Source organism: Lampris incognitus, chromosome 21 (assembly GCF_029633865.1).
Source record: "Lampris incognitus isolate fLamInc1 chromosome 21, fLamInc1.hap2, whole genome shotgun sequence".
NCBI lineage: Eukaryota > Metazoa > Chordata > Actinopteri > Lampriformes > Lampridae > Lampris > Lampris incognitus.
Genome location: NC_079231.1, coordinates 12575311 through 12591781, shown reverse-complemented (window position 1 = coordinate 12591781; position 16471 = coordinate 12575311). Strand labels below are relative to the sequence as shown.

The 16471-nt window shown below is 45.8% G+C and overlaps 1 protein-coding gene across 1 annotated transcript; it reads left to right on the top strand.

Annotated features, from left to right (window-relative positions):
• Window positions 1-637: 637 nt before the first annotated feature.
• Window positions 638-16128, top strand: fam171b (family with sequence similarity 171 member B). The gene is made up of 8 exons (XM_056301300.1): window positions 638-871; window positions 3998-4231; window positions 10555-10647; window positions 12180-12338; window positions 12491-12661; window positions 13955-14071; window positions 14211-14334; window positions 14731-16128. The coding sequence occupies exons 1-8, from the start codon at window positions 682-684 to the stop codon at window positions 16049-16051; spliced, it is 2409 nt and encodes an 802-aa protein (XP_056157275.1). The 5' UTR covers window positions 638-681; the 3' UTR covers window positions 16052-16128.
• The last annotated feature ends 343 nt before the right edge of the window (window positions 16129-16471 follow it).

Sequence of the window (16471 nt, the reverse complement as noted above, 5' to 3'; positions counted from 1 at the left end):
GGCCGCGCCTCTAGCGGCAGCAAGTGGAATGACAGGACTAACGGACTGCAGCGTTACTGTCGCGAGATAATATAGACATACTGCTTATTACCCTTTTTTAGCAGACAGGAGAGAGAACCCGTCTGACCGCAGGTCGTTATTCTTAGCAGAAAATGTATGTAATGTGGTCCATCTGAGGACCTGGCTGCTTATTAGAAATGCATTCCCCGACGCAGTGCTCTGAATAATTCAACTACATTAGCCTTGATCTTATATATTGACTCCCCACTAATTTTTTAATTTCATTTAAAGTATAAAACGAAAGGCCTAAATCTATTCATTTGAACGTCAGCTCTCCTTCTTATTTTGAAGTTATCTGAATACAGTAGCATACAGAGGCTTCCCAGCCCGCAGGATGGACAAACTGAAGTACATGTGACCGCTGCAAGGATTAAACTACGTCGGTCTGGAACGCAGAGAAAAGGTTTTATGGAAGAGCACAGCACGTTGGAGGAAGTTTGAACCGGAACAAGAGCTGTGACGTCACCTCACGTCCCGCGTTACACGCCTAGTCTCAGCATCAGCAGCGTCTTGATGGCCAAAACAACGCGGACCGAGATGAGGCCTTCATAACAAACGCAGTCCGGTTCTTCTCCTCCTCAACTCGGTTTGTGCAGTGATGTCTGTGAGTCTGAACTCGTCATGCCTGCGGATCGCTGCCTGCTTTTATGGCTCGTTTTGGTTTTCGGTGGAGGAGGAGCGGTGGGAGCGACGGAGGAGGGCGGACACCGTCCCCCGCCCGACGACAAAGCCTTCACCGCGGACAGAGACTCGTCCGTCACCGGCCTCCCTGATCGGGATCCGGAGCAGACTCCCTCTGCGCTGTCAGCAGGTACACACGCGCACACCTACCGCTACCACATCAGCCATTGTTCAGAGAAAGGCGCGTTTTTTTATGCAAAAACCGCCGACTCGAGCATCGTGTGTCTTGTCATGAGTCCTGCTCGGTGAGCATGTTTCTAAGACAACACGCGAGGACGATCAGCATCAGCATTCCACAAAAAGACCATGTGCATTAATTATGCACTGGATCACATTTCTATTGTCATGTGTGAAAGAAAGCCGGCAGCCCGTCTGCAATGTTCCGTCGGACTAGTGGGTTTAAGGTGGCTCATAAAGCGGTGTGAGGGATTAGGACTCGTCTCCTCTGGCTGCAGTGATGGGAGTGTTTCATGTGAGCTGATAACCGCCGGCTCTCCTCCCCGTCTGCAGGACCGGCCTCAACCACCAGCACACACAAGCGGTGCCGTTCTACACGTTACAGAAATCCACAGCACAACATTTCCCAACCCCACCCATCTGGACACGAGTGCATTTTCACTCTTTTTACAGGGGCAACTTAGTACCATTATGTCTTATACCAGCTGACTAGTATTATTATCATGCCTCTACTAGGGCTGGGCGGTACGTCGACCTTTTTTCCCCACGTTACACAGATATATTTTCAAACAAGATGAGACAATACCGTCTATATCGATACAGTCTGATGTTGCGTTCAAATACATAACCCGTTTCTTAAGACCAGGACTACCGGGATTTCACTCCTACCCAAAACGACCATGGGCGGTCAACATGACGGCCGGTTTTTAAACTCTGTAGTCTGTCAAAATAAATACCTAATGGAGACGTTAATCGTTATGAAACTATTTTTTAAACAATTTAAACTTCAGAGAGACATGGTCGAACTTGAATAGCAAAAAGTGAAACTATTACCTGAAAATAAAAACTGAAACAGTCCCAAACAACGACCGCAATTTAAAAACTACTGGAACGTTTTTAAACTCTATAATCTGTCAAGATAAAGACCCAACTGAGACATTAATGCATTACATATGTTAGTATGTCCGTTAAGAAACTAACTGATACCAAAATTACATTTTACCAGATTTAATACTATTTTTCAAACACTTTAAACTGGCCGCTGTCCAACGCCTGTAAATACTGCAAGGCGTCGGTGGTGGCCATGACGCGTCTGTAACGGCGTCTAACCGGACATGTGGGGAATAATCAAAAATCAAGTGTAGACTATTTCTCTGCACTGGGGGGCGCTAGTGCGTTTCTAGGACAGAGCGATTTACTTCGCGAAGGAAATGACGTGACAACACACCATCAGTTTGACCGCTCATGGTCGTGTTGGTAGATCTTATCGCAACCTTTGTGTGTGCGATTGATCTAAAACTCGTTTCAATGCTAATACATGCAATTTTAGGAGAATTCAGGGAGCGGCAGGTCTATCCCCCCCCCCCCCACAAAGTTATTAAACTTTGAAAATCCAAAACATTCGGTTTGTATTCTCAGAGACAGATCTATTTTTATTTAATATAGGCCAGGGGTTTTCAAAGTGTGAGGCGCGCCACCCCTGGGGGGCGCCAGGGAGCTTCAGGGGAGGCGCAGCGCGAGAAAAAAAACGTGAAGAAAAAGTAACCGTAAAAATCTAGCTAAATTTATTTAACTTCAGCAATTCTTGGAGCAAAATGGGTCGATTTTTAGTAACATTACCTACAACATTTGAAAAATGTTTAAAGATGTTTAAAAAATAAAAGATCATCTTCAAAGATATCTCATTTATTGTTGAAACCCGTTTTTATACCTGAGTGGAACATACATTATAGCAACAACAATAATAATTGGGAGGGGGGGCGCAGCTGTTTTTATGTTCTCTGAGGGGAGGCTCGCTTTCCTACACTTTGAAAACCCCTGATATAGGTTATTTATTTTAGATAATTTTCCATTTACAAGTTGATATATTGTGCAGCTGTCTATTTTAAAACAGGGAAGGAAACCCTGTCTTTGCATTTTGTTTGCGACATCTCACATGTGGCTTTGACTTACAACTGAACATTTAATGTTCGTGGACTATACCGAGATATATACCGTGTATCGCCATTCAGCCTTAAAATACCGATATATAATTTTCGGTCCATATCGCCCAGCCCTAACTTCTACATGCACTACTGTTATACTGTGTGTGTATGTCCATCTACTTATCATTTTAATCTTCTGTCACTTCAGCTTCACTTTAACTAAACACACCGATATGGTTACTATGTAGGGTTAGCTGGAACACCTGCCAGTAAGTGACGTCATTGTACAGAAACGCGTGTGCTGAACAAGTCAGTGTACATTAATGCACATGTTACGCCTCAGAAGGCTTTGCGTTCACATGACAAGTCTCCCTCACAGGTACATTGACTAAATGACTGTGTGTTTCTTTGGGCTGCCAATTGCGATTAATCTAAATTTCAATAGTTAATCGCGATCATTTGCGTTTTACATCGCATGTTTAAAATTCTATTATTTTGCATTTCCAGATAGTGTTTACGTCCATAATAACGATATTACCGGAGTGATTGGGAATCATATGAACACTAAGAACAGAAAGAAACCCTTATGTACATACGACCTTCACCGGTCTGCAGGCAGTCGCTGCTAGCTCGTCACATATGACGTCATGGTGCTTTGGTCCGACAGTTAGCTGCACCTGTACGTTTAGCTCAAACTCCAAGTACTGCGGTGATCATGAAATTCCGCTTGACACAAGACGCACATTACTTGTGCTGTGTCAACTGAGCCGTTTCGGAGTCCAGCGGTGTTATTTTATCCACCACCGCACTGCGGCTCGAGTCCCCAACCAACTACGGGTACGTAGAAGGGACAAATACGGTCAGATAAGTAGCGCGTTATGCTGCGCTTTCAATAGCATCGTGATTAACGTGCTACCGCTGACAGGCCGGCTGTCAGTGACAGGCCGGCTGTCACTGACAGGCCGGCTGTCACTGACAGGCCGGCTGTCACTGACAGCCCTACCTTCTGTTATCGTTTCTTTTGCTCTGGTGCAATTTCAACGAACACCTCCACTCCTGGCCACGACAAAACTCCTCGAGAACATTTTCAGGACTACTGAAAATAAAATGAGGGATTCTTCAGCATGTTTGTAAAAGTCTCTCCACTCTGGCAGAACCCCGGTTCTTCCTGAAAGTCCTGGTGAGGGACCTGGTAACCCGCCAGCCACTGGCCGGGGCAACAGTGGACCTGTACCTGAACCACAGCCTCCGAGACTCCAGCAGAAGCGGGCCAAGAGGCGAGCTCCTGGTCCTGGTACCCTACAGTCCACAGCTCAGCCTCACCCTGCTGGCCCACACAGATGGCTACGTCCCTACTCCACTACCATGGAGAACCGCCAAGAGACCAAGTGAGTTGAACCTCCGATAACATTTCTACCAACCTTTCTGGACGGCACGATCTCCTACCGCAGGCCAAAGACAGACATGCTGAACTAATCTAACACACTAGAGATGGTTACATTTAACCATAAGGCTAGAAATGGTTATTTTTAGTTAGATTCTTTTATTAGATATTACATTATCATTTTAGATACGCCAGCATGGACATCCCTGGCCCCACATGACCCTGACAACCCCAATCTGGGGACCGGTAAATGGACTACATTTATACAGGGCTTCTCTAGTTGCTACAGCCACTCAAAGCACTTTACAATCAATGAACGCATACCTGCCACCACCCCCCCCACCCATACGGTGATGTCAGCCATGCAAGGTACCAACCAACCAGCTCATCAGAAGTAGTTAGGGGTTCGATGTCTTGCTCAGTGACACCGCCACATTTTTGCAAGGGGCTGAGGATCGAACCGGCAGCAGGTTTGATTGACCAGACAACCTGTTCTGCCTCCTGAGACACTGTCTGGAAGATCAATTTGTAAACACCGTCTGCTTCACTTCCATACAATTAATTATACTGCCTGCTAACATCCTGCAGGATGAGGCCACATAGGCTGAAATACCAACTTCACATGAAATATTTATTGAGTTTGTAAATTACTGAGCCAACGCAGCCACTTCCTGTTCAAATTATTTGTTCTATCAGTCATGGCTGAAAACGGAAGTGGGACTATTCCCCGGTTTGACGATTTGGGTCCTGAAACATCTGATGTACTGAAGTGTCCTTGAGCAAGACAGTGACCCCACATCAAGCTGCTGAGCAGACTCTCTCAGAGGACCAAATGATAAGATAAATTCACCTGCCAGTGGTCAACAGTAATGTCATTTACACATTCTGCTGACAATCTTTCCTAGAGACTTTTTTTATAAGGAACTTCAGGATCTCATTCGAGGAACACACACTGTTAATTAACAGTCCCATTCTCTGTTAGTTAATGCCTAAACATCCAACTGCTGCAACTACTACTAACAATAATTATTATTTACAACCATCATTATTATTCTTCATGAATAATTTTAGTATTAAAAACAGCAACAACAACTGGTGAAGCTCTGTAAATAAAATGATTTATGGGTCATTTTAATCAAATCAACAATAAGAACTGTGATGTATTGTTTTGTTCCTGACAGCCGCCACTACTTATTCTGAGGTGGTTCTCCATTGACAGCCACTGAGGCTGATGGGTACTGTAGTTTTTGATAAACCAGACAGAATAAATAACATGATTTCTCAGAAACAATCTACTACTACTGCTGCTACTACTACTTTCGGCTGCTCCCATTAGGGGTCGCCACAGCGGATCATCCATTTCCATCTCTTCCTGTCCTCTGCATCTTCTTCTGTCACACCAGCCACCTGCACGTCCTCCCTCACCATTTCTGTAAACCTCCTCTTTAGCCTTCCTCTTCTCCTCTTCCCCGACAGCTCCATATTCAACATCCTTCTCTCAATATACCCAGCATCTCTCCTCCACACGTCCAAACCATCTCAATCTTGCCTCTCTTGCTTTGTCTCCAAACCGTCCAACCTGAGCTGTCCCTCTAATATACTCATTCCTAATCCTGTCCTCCTCCATCACTCCCAATGAAAATCTTATCTTCAACTCTGCCACCTCCTGTCTTTTCATCAGTGCCACTGTCTCCAAACCATATAACATAGCTGGTCTCACTACCATCTTGTAAACCTTCCCTTTAACTCTTGCTGGTACCCTTCTGTCACAAATCACTCCTGACACTCTTCTCCACCAACTCCACCCTGCCTGCACTCTCTTCTTCACCTCTCTCTGCACTCCCCGTTACTTTGGACAGTTGACCCCAAGTATTTAAACTCATACGCCTTCGTCACCTCTACTCCTTACATCCTCACCATTCCACTGTCCTCCCTCTCGTTCACGCGTAGGTATTCCGTCTTGCTCCTACTTACTTTCATTCCTCTTCTCTCCGGTGCATACCTCCACCTCGCCAGACTCTCCTCAACCTGCACCCTACTCTCACTACAGATCACAATGTCATCCACGAACATCATAGTCCACAGAGACTCCTGCCTGATCTCGTCCATCAACCTGTCCATCACCATTGCAAACAAGAAAGGGCTCAGAGCCAATCCTTGATGTAATCCCACCTCCACCTTGGACCCATCTGTCATTCCTACCACACACCTCACCACAGTCACACTGCCCTCATACATATCCTGCACCACTCCTACATACTTCTCTCCAAACAATTTCTCAGAAATAATATTAAACTTTATATTAACGATGGTGCTGGATTAACTACGGTATCGCTTAATCATCCGAGAGGCTTCCTTATTTCTGTGTTGAGTTTTATTGTGGTAATTGTTATAAGTAAAATTTCCAACAGTGGACTGAATGGGGAAAAAAATCCTCCAGGAACAGCAGCTCTGCCCACTTCTCACATCACTGCTTTAGGCAGGACTGTGTTTTTGCTTTGGATGTTCTTTAATGAACAGTCACCTCACAAAACAACACTATTTACATACATGAAAACCTAACATACAACCTACACTGCACAAACTGCCACACACACACAACCATCAGACCCTCACCATGATCCCCACATACTGTTCAGTTTTACATATGGTTACATACATATTGACCACCAACACACAGTCAAGCCCCCTCCCCAACAAACCATACAGCCTCCCTACACAGAGTATATGGGCGTTATTCACCCAGCTGTAATAATCATTTTGTGCTCTCAGCATGCTGTGACCAGTGTCCTGTATGGGGCCACTAGATCCACACACCAACTCCCTCTCCCCCTGCTCCTCCTTGTAGGGCATGTGGCAACCTTTGCTTGGCCAAGCAAGAAGTTCACTAGCTTACACTTTGCCCTGTTCTAATGTGAGTACCTCGGCCCCAAGATGTACAGCCCCCACAATGAAACCCACCCCCAGCTTCCCACATCCCATCAACAGGCAGGACTGTGTAACCCAGGTTACTTTATCATCTTTCAGTGGCAATGTGTTCGTCGTGTAATTACAATAACTGATAGCCTATCATTCCAGAAAAATGCCTAAATTAGGTGTAATGCTTATCATGTCCAATGCATGGACACATGCTAACATATCGAAGAAAACGTATTCCACTACAACAAAATAGGAAAAACGTTTTAAAAATTGTTGCGTTGGGTCCGCGGTGGTGTAGCGGTCTAAGCATCGGCTTTGTGTCGATGCAGTTGCCCACTGGGGACCGGGGTTCGCGTACCCGGTCTCGTCAGATCAGACTATGGACGGACTCGATGAAGCAGCAATCATTGGCAGCGCTGTGTTCGGGAGGGGGGCGGAGTCGGCTTGTGTTCGTCACGTGAATGCGTCTCTGCGTGTGTGGGAAAAAGCAGTGGTTCGGCCTGGAGCCGCCTTGTCACGGAATTTAGGAGGCGTCTCCTTCCAGACTGCCGGCTGGAGAGATGCAGTTGGCGAACGCATGCAGCACGAGGGTGGGTGTTTGAACTAGAATAGGGATCGATTGGCCACTAAATTGGGAGAAAATCATAAATATTTTTTTAAATTGTTGCTTTAAATTTCTGTTGTCGTAAGAGTTCTGTCATTGCGTTTGAACACCATCTCCCACAACCCCTTGTGGCGTCAGTCCTCCACGTGTCACAATAGTGACGTGGTGGGGACTGGGGCGTGGTGGGGGCCGGGGCGGGGCGGGGCGTGGTGGGGGCCGGGGCGTGGTGCAAGCAATTCCAGTCGATCGCGAGCGTGGTGGCAAGTTTCGCGCAGGTGCAGACAACTTCATGATTACTGCGCTGAGGAGAAACAGGTGCGAACAAGCCAACGTGGGGTTTTAGAAAGCTGACGAAAATGTTTCCTGTTCTGTTGTGTACACATTTCTACACCCAAATATAAAGCGTTTTATACGTTTGGCCCCAGGGTTGAGCTGACCTGTGGGATTTACCGGTGTGTAAACACAAGCAGGTTCACAGAACACTTCTTCAACCGGGTCTAAAGTGTTTTCTTACGTTCACGCCATCTAGAGTCGCTTTCCCTCTTTCTATCCACAACACAAATTAATGTCACCAAACAAAGACACATGGAACCGTTTATAGTACAACTGGGACTGACAACCACAATTTTGTACCTAACCTCAGTGTTTGTGTCCACAATTAACTGGGCCCAAACCAGCCGGTACACGACGAGAATCTCATCATTATCACCCCACAACAAAGCCCTTATAGAAGACATGAACAAGACCACAGCTCAACAGATAACCCACACCACGTCCACGCTTCCACCAAGCCTCCATCATTTAGCACAACACGACTAAGATGACCGACACTGTTTCTACCAGCATCCTTCCCATCAGGACTTAGTATTATGAGAAACAGCCCAAAATAACAATGACAATACGGACTTACCACTGGCAGGCTCGGCCGCAGTCCCTCCCGAAGAACGACGTCGCCTCCTCGTCTCCCAAAGTCCCTATTGTCTCCGGTTCACATCGGAGCCCTTATAAACTGGTCCAAGCCCGGGTGACTGGAAACCAACACTCCCCCGTGCGTCCGGTGGAGCCCAGTTCGCCAAAAACAACGTCTTTAAAACCACACTGTCCCACTTTGCTCCCGACTCCAGTAAAAACCGAATTAGGCTTCGGCATGTGCGGACCTCGCGCGCGGCGCATCAGCAGCTGGCGTTAACGAACTGCTTCCGGTTTTGTAGAATGACGCTGATGTGCGTAAACTACGACCGGGATTTCCCTCCTACCTAAAACGACCATGGGCGGTCAAAATGACGGCGGGTTTTTAAACTCTATATTCTGTCAAGATAAATACCCAGTTGAGATATTATTGCATTTCATATGTTAGTGTGTCTGTTAGGAAACGAGTAACATCAAAATTAACATTTTAACAACTATAATACTAATTTTATACAATTTAAACTTCAGAGAGACATGGTCCAACTTGAATAGCAAAATTGAAAAAGTGAAAATATTACCTGAAGAACAAAACGGAAACACATATTGATAATCTAACAAACGTAACAAGGCCTATGAAACGTGGCGTGTAAAAAAGAACCGAAAGTAAATATTGAAACAGTCCCAAACAACGACCGCAACTTAAAAACTACTGGAACGCCACCCACGGGTTTCCAACTCCATATTCTGTCAAGATAAATACCCAATATTGATATTAACGCATTACATATGTTAGTGTGTCTGTTATGAAACTAACTGACACCAAAATTAGCATTTCAACAACTTTAATGCTATTTTTTCAAACAATTTAAAATGGCGGCTGTCCAACGCCTGTAAATGCTGCAGCGCCTCGGTGGGAGTCATGGTGCGTCTGTAACCAGACATGTTGGACATCGTCACACATCAAGTTTAGACTGTTTCTCTGCACTGGGGGGCGCTAGTGTGTTTCTAGGGCAGAGCAACGAACTTCACGAAGGAAATGACGCCACCAACAAACGTCATAAATACTGACATGACGCGCCCCATGACGCGCAAATTACGCGGGGCCTTTTTGACCGCTCATGGGCCTTTTTGACCGCTCATGGTCGTTTTAAGTAGATCTTATCATAACTTTTATACAATTGATCTAAACCTCATTTTAAATGCAAATATATGCAATTTTAGGAGCACTCGGAGCGGCAAGTCTGTAACTTTTCCCCCCCAAAGTTATCAAACTTTGAAAATCCAAAACGGTCACAATGACCACCCATGGTCGTTCTAGTGATGAGGGTAGTTTCTTTATAAAACTATAACTACATTAATTACTAATATTGTTATTTATAAAACAAAACAACGCTGATTATCAGAGATGCAGAAAACAATGCAAAGGCTCAAAGTAAAAAACAGTGATGTCAGTCAACAGACATAAGACAGCAAATGAACACACACACACACATACACACAGACGTAGTAAATTACTACAGTATATTGTACAACAGAGAATATAATAGTCTATTTGTTACCAACAAACACATTAATACATTGTCTTTTCTAAACATATTACAGTACAAGCATTTTAGTACAGTTAGTATAATGACATCCATGTATAATTCAGTGATATATTTGTATAATGAGCATATTTTATTTATCTGCTTCAAACTGGCTACTGCATATGAAGTTCAGAGTTCCCTTCGGGAAAAGTTATTCTGTTCTATTCCATAGCTGAATTTACACTTCCCTTGTTTCTTCCAGTCTTTTTTTCCTTTTCTACGAAATGAAACCTGTGTGAAATTCCTCTGGCCATTGACTTTGACTTGCTGACAAAATATTAATCCAAAGTATTTTTGTGTTTTTGCCAGTATTCTCTGCTGTTACCTTGATGCTGCTCCCTCACAGCCAGGGAAACATCTGGCTGTTTGAAGACTCGCTGCTCATCACTGGAAAACTGCCTGGTATGTTCACTCACCCCCACTTCACCCAGGTCAACGTGAAGGTCACGTCTGAAATGTGCACGATAACCAGAGTCTTTTTCCCCCCCACAAAGCTTTGAAGGTGCCAGTTTCATTTTAGGCATTTAAAGTTACAATCTGGAAGATTTGCACACAAACAAACATCCTTTATGATACTTCTTACTGCTGGCAAGACCACAACTAATCCATGAATATAAGAATCCTGCAGACTGTAGCAGACTGATGAGGAAGAGGAAGGCAGGTAGTGTTGAGTTTGAAGAAGTAAAGTTGTCTAACACACACACGCACGCACGCACGCACGCACGCACACACCTAGGGACAATTTAGTACGGCCAATTCACCTGACCTGCATGTCTTTGGACTGTGGGAGGAAACCCACACAGACACGGGGAGAACATGCAAACTCCACACAGAGGACGACCCCCAAGGCTGGACTACCCCGGGGCTCGAACCCAGGACCTTCTTGCTGTGAGGCCACTGCGCTAACCACTGTGCCACCGTGCCGCCCCCAACAGATAGTACTACATCAATGGGTACAACTCAGGTTCCACCAGGTTTTATGGGTGGTGGTGGACAAGGTGTTTCATGCTGAATGGCTCTCTGTGATCGGGTGTGCTCAAACACCATTTTGATCACCACCTGTCATCGTAGGTGTGGATAACTTAAATAAAAACGACAATAAAAACGAAGTCCAAATAAGCTTCCTGTTTGAGAACATTGACGTTACAAACAGTTAGCAGCAGAAGTCATGTACGACGACATAAAACCACAAACGAAGAGAAGCAGATGTGCACATCACAAAAAACTATAAATAAACTATATTATACAAAGAAACTAAGATGAAGATAAATGAAGGAAGTCTGAAGAAGAGCATGTAGCTCGAAACATCACTATTTTGGATGTCTCAAGAAACTGTGACAGTGTGAATCAGCCGTACTAAATTGTTCCTAGGTGTGAATGTGTGTGTGCGTGTGTGTGTGTGTGTGTGTGTGTGGTGGTGGGGGGGGGGGGGGCGTGATGGCCCGGCGGCCTGTTCAGGGTGTCTCCCCGCCCGCTGCTGGGATAGGCTCCAGCATCCCCATGACCCTGAGAGCAGGATAAACAGTTTGGATAATGGATGGATGGATTTCTACTTTAATCTTAAAATGAAATTGGATAAGAAATTGAAAAAAAAATTGAAATCACAAAAAAAAAAAATCTCATGAGAATTTTCTGTCTTTTATCTTTTCACTGAATGAAATCAAGAGACCATTCCTTCAGGAACGTCTCGGGCTTTTACTTGAGAAAAGTTTTGTGAATCCGTGAGTAAGATTCAGTGAGGACATACTGGACATGAACATTTTCTTTGAGACAAATTATACATACATATATAGTATATGTGTGTGTGTGTGTGTGTGTGTGTGTGTGTAAGTATGTTAGCATGCTCCCAGCTCTGAGATGTCATGTCATATGCTGTTTAATGAAGCATTACAAAACACTTTGTATGTGTGTCATTCTGTACATTGTGTTGACAGACAGCTCCTCTCAGCCCAGCGTTAAATTCCCCAAAAGCATCCTCCCTCTACCAGACAAGACCAACATCTCGTCAGTGACGGCTTACCTGACGGTTCCAGAGCGCCACCTGGCAAAAGACTGTGTCAACTGCACCCCAGGCATCATCAACAACAAATCAGGTGAGCCCTCTGTAAGGTCCACCACCACATCTCCATTCAGGGACATCACATATTATTATCTAAAGGCTGTACTACTGTTTTCCAAGAAGTCTAAAATAAAGGTTTTTTAAGAGTGTTTTAAGATAACTCTCTCATTATATTAATGTGTGCAGTTTACAGAAGCATTCAGCTGCAGGCCGTGGCCGCCATTTGCACCCTGCTGTACTCTGGTGGCGAGGAGCTCCCAGTGCGAGGGCCAATTCAAATCAGCCTGCCGCTTGGACGCACAACCAATCTTAGGCCCTCTGACACAGTACCAGCATGGGCCTTCAATATCAAGACTGGTAGGGACAAAACAATACTTATAATTGATATATACTTAGCACAAAAAGTAAGGAAATGTGTGTTTGGTAGATTATTTCTTTGTTGTAACAATGCTTTTTGGCAATAAATCTGATATCGTTGGAAAGCCTGTTTATTTCCCTTTTAAATCGTGCCACATTTGTAAGGAACATGCATTTGTGGGATGAGCAGCAGAGCTGAGTATGTGGGCTGCTCCCATGAAAAATTTGCCAAATCTTCTCTGCTGATGCCAAACAGCTTATTTTGCTGTTGCTATTGACTCTTGTTTTGAGCTTCTGGTACTCCAGGTGCTGACAATCAGCTGCCTGATATAAGATTTATTGCCAAGAAGCATTGTTACAACAAAGAAATAACCTACCAAACACACATTTCCTTACTTTTAGTGCTAAGTATATATAGAGCAGGTTTTTTTTCTTCCAGAAACCATCAGTGGTGTTGACAAAAGTGCTCAACAAATGAGAAGCAGAATATTAAGACAGATGTACAACTACCTTTATATATATATATATATATATGTGTGTGTGTGTGTGTGTGTATATGTGTATATATGTATATATAATTCTTATCAAAAAGACATGCATGTTAGGGTTAATACTCTTGCCTGTGCCTCTGAGCAAGGCAAGAAAGAAAGAACTGGAGTTGGTCCCCGGGCACTGCAGCTGCCCACTGCTGCTATACTATAGGATGGCTGAGGGGCGTTTGGGTAACGTGGCGGTCTATTCCGTTGCCTACCCAAATGGGGATCACTGGTTTGAATCCCTGTGTTACCTCCGGCTTGGTCTGGCGTCCCTACAAACATAACTGGCCATGTCTGCAGGTGGGAAGCCGAATTATATGTCCTAATCGCTGCACTAGCGCCTCCTCTGGTCGGTCAGGGCGCCTATTCAGGGGGGAAGGGGAACTGGGGGGAATAGCGTGATCCTCCCACGTGCTACGTCCCCCTGGTGAAACTCCTCACTGTCAGATGAAAAGAAGCGGCTGATGACTCCACATGTATGGGAGGAGGCATGTGGTAGTCTGCAGCCCTCCCCGGATCGGCAGAGGGGCTGGAGCAGAGACCGGGACAGCTCGGAAGAGTGGGGTAATTGGCCAAGTACAATTGGGAGAAAATTCCAAAAATAATTAAAATCAAATAATGATCTTCTTGGGTGTTACTGGTGTAACATTTGCCAATGACCTCAATAATTTGTCTTTTGTGCATTTATATATATACTGATTGACCAACACTGTGAGGCGTAACAATACAAAACCAGAATCCTTCTCATAATTTGAAGGTGCGTGGGAGAACCAGGGACTTGGAATAGTAAAAAAGATCAACGACCAACTGGTCTGGACCTACATGGCCTCCCATCTGGGCTACTGGATCGCAGCACCGCTGACCTCATCAAACGGTATTACCTCATGGAAATATTTCAAGATGACCATGATTTTTTCACATTTCACTGGTAAATCCGGTAGTTTGTATGAAACATTCAGCTGAACTCGGGTGATGCATTGATGTGTTGTGTATGTACATACCTGTCCATGCAGACTACACGGGACATGGCAGTTCGCTGGACTTCATATCGTACCACACATACCTACTAGTGGGAATACTGGGAGGGACGCTGGCTGTTGTGATCGGGTTTCTGTCTGTGCTGCTGTGTCACTGCAGGTAAAAAATCATTACTGTTAAATATTCTATCACTTTTCTCAGTTTTAATAATAATTCAAAAGATTCTCCATTAGGAATCAAGTCCACAGCCTTTGTTAAACCTGTCTGGATATTTAGAGCCATTCCATCTGATATATTGAAGTCAATATATTTAAAATTTATCAGATAAAGAAGAGATGTGACTGGATTTTTACCTGCCAAAATAATTTTAATGAGGTGATTAAAAATTCTCAAGATTTTAATAAATTTAAAACATGTCTCTCAGAGCCCAAAACATCCAAAGTGTTTTCTGCTCTCCAGAGAAGGTTGTGAGTGATGGTTTCTGGACAGTGGCTCTATTAACTGTACTCTATCTACTCATTTTAATTCATTTAACTTCTCTGCTGCTGCTAACAGGAATTCTTACCGAGAGCCCCGGAGGAGGAGAGCACGTTTTTCCAAACTGGCAGTCCTGAAAAAGGACCAGACCACCTCCACCAACATGGAGGAGGGCTTGTTGTTCCATTCTGGCGACCGCAGCCATGCATCCCGCAGCATTCAGTGCGAGCCATCCTCCACGCCAAGGCACAAAGCCAACTACAACATCTACGTGGAGGACCCAGGGAGTCGTCCTGCTGCTCCCATCTACGAGAATGTGGCTATGGACCGGATCAAGGCTCCCCAGCCTCTGTCTCACTACATCAACAGCAAAGAGGTGGCTCGCATTCGGGAGAAGTCAGAGCAGAACCGGGCCAACATGAATTCGAATCACTTCTTCCAGGACAAACTGGTTCACATCTACAACCAGCCTGTGGCCGTCATTCAGGCCCCGGAGCTGTTCGGTGGTCAGGAGCAGCTGGTTTCAGGCTGCAAGTCAGCCACCTTCCCCCGGAACGGGGGGGAGTACGACGCTCACTCAGAGCCTGCTAGCAAAGACAGCTACACCCAGACCCTCCCCAAAGCTCCCCACCACCACCAAGCTGGAGAAAGCCCTCAGCAGAGCCGCCAAGATGAACCCCAGCCTCTAGAAACTCCCCCCCAGGGGCAGGGCCCCAACCCCGGCATATGGGGGCACTACAGTAACCTCCTGGAGTCCTCTGTCTCGGTGCCTGGGACCCTCAATGAGGCAGCTGACATGGGGGCCTTCAGCACCGTCCACGGCGTGCCGGGTGAGCTCCAGGGGATCTCGGAGCGCACATTGCTGGAGCTGACACGAGGCAGGTCCTCCTCCTCTCATCCAAGGGCCTGGTTCGTTTCCCTGGATGGAAAGCCAGCAGCACAGGTACGGCACTCCATCATTGAGCTGCAGAGCCGCCATCGCCCACCCAGCAGCAACGACACCAGCCTGGACTCTGGTGTGGACATGAATGAGCCCCAGCAGAACATCCGGGAGGCAGAGCGCAAGCGGCCGTCCATCAGGGCCTCCTCCCTGCCGCATCACGGCAGAGGGGGGCGTTACAGCGAGGAGCAGGACCTGAGCAGCAGCGAGAGCGGCAACACAGCCACATGCACACCGGAGGACCCTTCACTGAGGAACATTCTGGACGGGAGCAGCGGGGGCATCCCCAACATCCCCGAGGAGCAAGACGGCATGGACACGTCCAGCGCTCAGGAGGACAGCGAGTCCCGAGGTACGCCGCCTCCACGCCGTCTGAGGAAGGTGAGGGAGAAGGGGAGGACAGAGAAGAGGAGTGCCAAGCATGTCCGTGAAGGCCGACCTCTAGCCAAGCGCAGTTAAACGTCACATGACAAGCAGCGGTTTTCCCATCACTGCTTCATTAAATGTCCTGTTAACCGTTTTAAAAACCCCATGAGTTATTTCACCTGGTGGTGGCGCCGGTGATGAGTGAGTGATCATGGAGCCAATGGAAATTTCATTCTGTTTGTGCTTACATAGGCATTGTTGTGGTTGGGTTATGTGATTGTAAAGTACAACCTTGCCAAAGAAAACATAAGCTAGCTTTCATGTCCAGAAGCAGGATCTGTGTCATGTGTTAAATGATCACACTGCTGTCGTAGATGTTTCCGTGTGCCATCACTGTCTCTCATTCTCCCCAAACTGAAGATCACCAGCAAGAAGCTGGTGGGAACACAATACAACACATAGTCCCTGGTGTTGGCATTAGAGAAGGTGCCTTCTTTCTGCCCGCAAGCATGA

Coding starts and splice junctions, on each gene's coding strand:
- fam171b (XM_056301300.1), top strand. CDS start 682: ATGCCTGCGGATCGCTGCCTGCTTTTATGGCTCGTTTTGGTTTTCGGT. Junction 10,648..12,179: donor CATCACTGGAAAACTGCCTG/GTATGTTCACTC, acceptor TTGTGTTGACAG/ACAGCTCCTCTCAGCCCAGC. Junction 14,072..14,210: donor ACCGCTGACCTCATCAAACG/GTATTACCTCAT, acceptor CTGTCCATGCAG/ACTACACGGGACATGGCAGT.